A 3,369-nucleotide genomic window follows, 5' to 3' on the forward strand; every position below is an offset into this window, starting at 1 on the left:
GTGAGGATGAAAGCTGAGTGGCAAACCTCATGTTGTATGTCTCGGTAGGCTGGTGGGATGGTGGCTAGGGTGCAGACTAAGGTGCAGATCCAGATCTGGTACCAGGTGCAGGCACCCCTTCCCTTGCCTACAACAAAACCCAGTTTCAATACATGAATACCTTTGTAAGTTTAAAAACAAGTTTTTTTTTTTTTTTGCCATTTAAATCCCAATTACTTACAGCTTTTTCTCTTTGAAGCCTCTATCTCCTTTGCTATGGTGTCTCCCCAGTGATCCCAGCCTTGCACCCTCTTGAGTTATGCCCTTCCTTTTTGCATTTCCCACACCTTACAAGTCTGTTCAGCCTACTTGCTTTGTAAGGGTTCCGAGGCTCATCAAGAGCCCTCTTTCTTTGCTTGGGTGGCCTGCCTGGTGGTTTGTATATGTGAGATGCTAGGGGAGCAAATTGTCCAATCTCAGCCCATTCTGACTGGCCAAGCATGGGAGGAAGTACCTCCTTGTATATCTCTATGTAAGTTTCTTTGTGGTAGCATGGGTGGGTGTAGTCTTTTGGTGTCTCAATGTTTGTATAAATGGCTGTTATGGCATGTTTGCATGGAATGTCATTTAAATCCCAAGATCTACAGTTACATGTCTTCTTGATAAAATCAACTACATGCCTCTCATACTGACTAGCTACCTCATAAAGGAAACTGTCAATTGGGGTAGCACTAAATGGCTTACTTTCAAGCTTCAATTTCTCCAACTCATCTTGTATGCTTGGACACAACTTTGCAGCACACTTCTTTATCCCTTTCCTTTTTGTGTAAAGCCTAGTCATAAGTCTAACCCTAATCCACTCCAACATTACCAAGATAGGCTTGTCCCTAGACTTCAATATCATTGAGTTAAAAGACTCTCTCAAGTTATTTACCAAACAATTTATTAAGGCCCTAGGAGTGAAGTGTGATCTTGTCCACTGTACAGGTGCAATGTTTGCAAGATACTGATATGTCTTTTCATCCAAATCCTTTATGTACTGCATGCCTCTCTCAAACTCCCTTACTGTTGTGGCAGCAGCATACCTCCACAGTGCATCCTTTAGCTCCAATCCCTTGTGATCAACTTTGAAATTGTTATAAATGTGTTTCACACAGTATCTATACTCCACAGTAGGGAACAATATCTCTATTACAGGTATAAGCCCCTGCAAATAACCAAACAAACAAACAAAACATGTTAGTTCAACAAACAAAGTAAACCATTCAAGTATAACGGAACAAAACTTTCATACCTTCTGCTTATTAGAAATGAAGACCAACCGAAGCTCATCTGGCCTCCCTATATCATCAACAAATATTTCCAAAAACCATATCCAAGACCCCTTGTTTTCTTGTTCCACAACAGGGAATAGTATCTCTATTGCAGGTATAAGCTCCTGTAAATAACCAAACAAACAAATAAAACATGTTAGTTCAGCAAACAAAGTAAACCATTCAAGTATAACTAAACAAAACTTTCATACCTTCTGTCTATCAGAAATGAAGACCAACCGAAGCTCCTCTGGCCTCCCTATATCATCAACAAATATTTCCAAAAACCATATTCAAGACTCCTTGTTTTCTTATTCCACAACAACCATAGTTACTGGAAAAATGTTGTCATTTGCATCCTTGGTAGTGACAGATAAGATTTACCTACCAAATCTGTGCTTTATGTGACAACCATCTAAACCTATAAATGACTTGCATCCACTTAAAAATCTTACATTCTGGGCATTGAACCTAACATACATCCTCTTAAATTTTGGCTGGGAAGTCTCATCAGTCATTTCTGTTTGCAGTATAACCCTACTCCCCTTATCTACAGTGTTTATCATTTGTGCATAGTCCCTAAGGACATCATATTACAATTGCTCATCTCCATTGATCAAATCCTTTGTCTTTCTCTTTGACCTATACACTTAGGGCATGTTTGGTATACTGTAGTGATTATTACATGGGAATAGGAATAAGTATTACAATGAATATATTAAGTTGGAATGTAATAAGTATTACTATTTATTAGTTTGGTGACCATTTAGGAATAGAATTTTAAATATGCTACAATTTAGTAGAGTATAAAAAGAATGTGTAATTAAATCATTTTTAAGTCAAATTTTCTAAAATACACTTATTTTAGAGTGTTCAAAATAGAGTTAATAATTAACAATAAGGAAAATTTCTTTTCTTTCCTTTTGAAGATGTGACAACTAATGACTTTTTAGGAAATTTTTTTAAAAAGTTATTACATAAGGTGGAGAAATAGATATTCAGTACTTTTAATAAGAAATAGTTATTCCTTATTTTGAAGAATAGCTATTCATAAGGAATAACTATTCATTATAATAAAAACATAACCAAACAACCGAATAGTTATGCTATAAGAATAACTATTACATTACAGTATCTATTACAGTCTACCAAACGTGCCCTTAGTTTACACTTAGATCAACAGATAAATTTTGCATCACATGGTTGTGTATACCACTCACCTCCGAATTTGAATTTTTGCTAAAATCCTCAATGAACCTCTTAGCAACATAAGCTAATTTTGCTTGGTTATTTTTAAAAGACTTGGGGCAAGTACACTTATCAGCCAAGGTCTTAATCTGAAATGTTAGCTCTCCACTTATCTGAGATGCATAATATCTCTACCCACACTCATTCTTGTAGTGAACTGATATCTTGATCCTCTCATTTGGCTTGAATTTTATGTCAACGGGTTTTTTAATTGCATACTCCCTCAAAACAACTTTGAACACCTTTGCATTAGGAAACTTTATCTCCTTCTTCAATACAACATTTCTCATGTCACTCTTAACATTAAACTCTGGCTGCTCATGTACCTACTCATCATCAGACTCATCCATGCTTACTAGGTCATCCTCAAGAGCTGGCTCAGCCCACTCAGGGGCTGCATGAGGTACATTACTTGATTCAAGGGCTGCGTGGGGTGCATTGCTTAATTCTGGGGCTATATCGGGAGCATCACTTGATTCTAGAGCAAAACCTTGTGGAACTGAATTTGGAGTAGCAAATATGTCATCACCAAAGTCCTCCCCCTCTAAGCCTTCATATAGCCAATCATCATTATCATCTCTTTCAACATTCTGTTCTTCAACCCTTGCACCAACCTCAACATCTTGTTCTTCAACTCTTGCACCAACCTCAACATCCTCAATATTCTCAACATCTTCTTCTTCCTCCAATACAACTTCATCATAATCGCTCTCCAAATCTATTTCATCCACCCCTCCATCACCACCTACACCACCTATATCACTACCTATTTCTGCCACTCCCCCTCCATCACCACCTACACCATCATCTGCCACTCCCCATCTATCAG

General features: G+C 37.6%; 1 protein-coding gene across 1 annotated transcript; it reads right to left on the reverse strand.

Annotated features, from left to right (window-relative positions):
* Positions 1-253: 253 nt before the first annotated feature.
* Positions 254-2,830, reverse strand: LOC115958893. The gene is made up of 4 exons (XM_031077155.1): positions 2,680-2,830; positions 1,505-1,551; positions 1,274-1,417; positions 254-1,186 (listed from the first exon to the last, which is right to left on the reverse strand). The coding sequence occupies exons 1-4, from the start codon at positions 2,828-2,830 to the stop codon at positions 254-256; spliced, it is 1,275 nt and encodes a 424-aa protein (XP_030933015.1).
* Positions 2,831-3,369: the final 539 nt, after the last annotated feature.

Source organism: Quercus lobata, chromosome 2 (assembly GCF_001633185.2).
Source record: "Quercus lobata isolate SW786 chromosome 2, ValleyOak3.0 Primary Assembly, whole genome shotgun sequence".
Classification (NCBI taxonomy): Eukaryota; Viridiplantae; Streptophyta; class Magnoliopsida; order Fagales; family Fagaceae; genus Quercus; species Quercus lobata.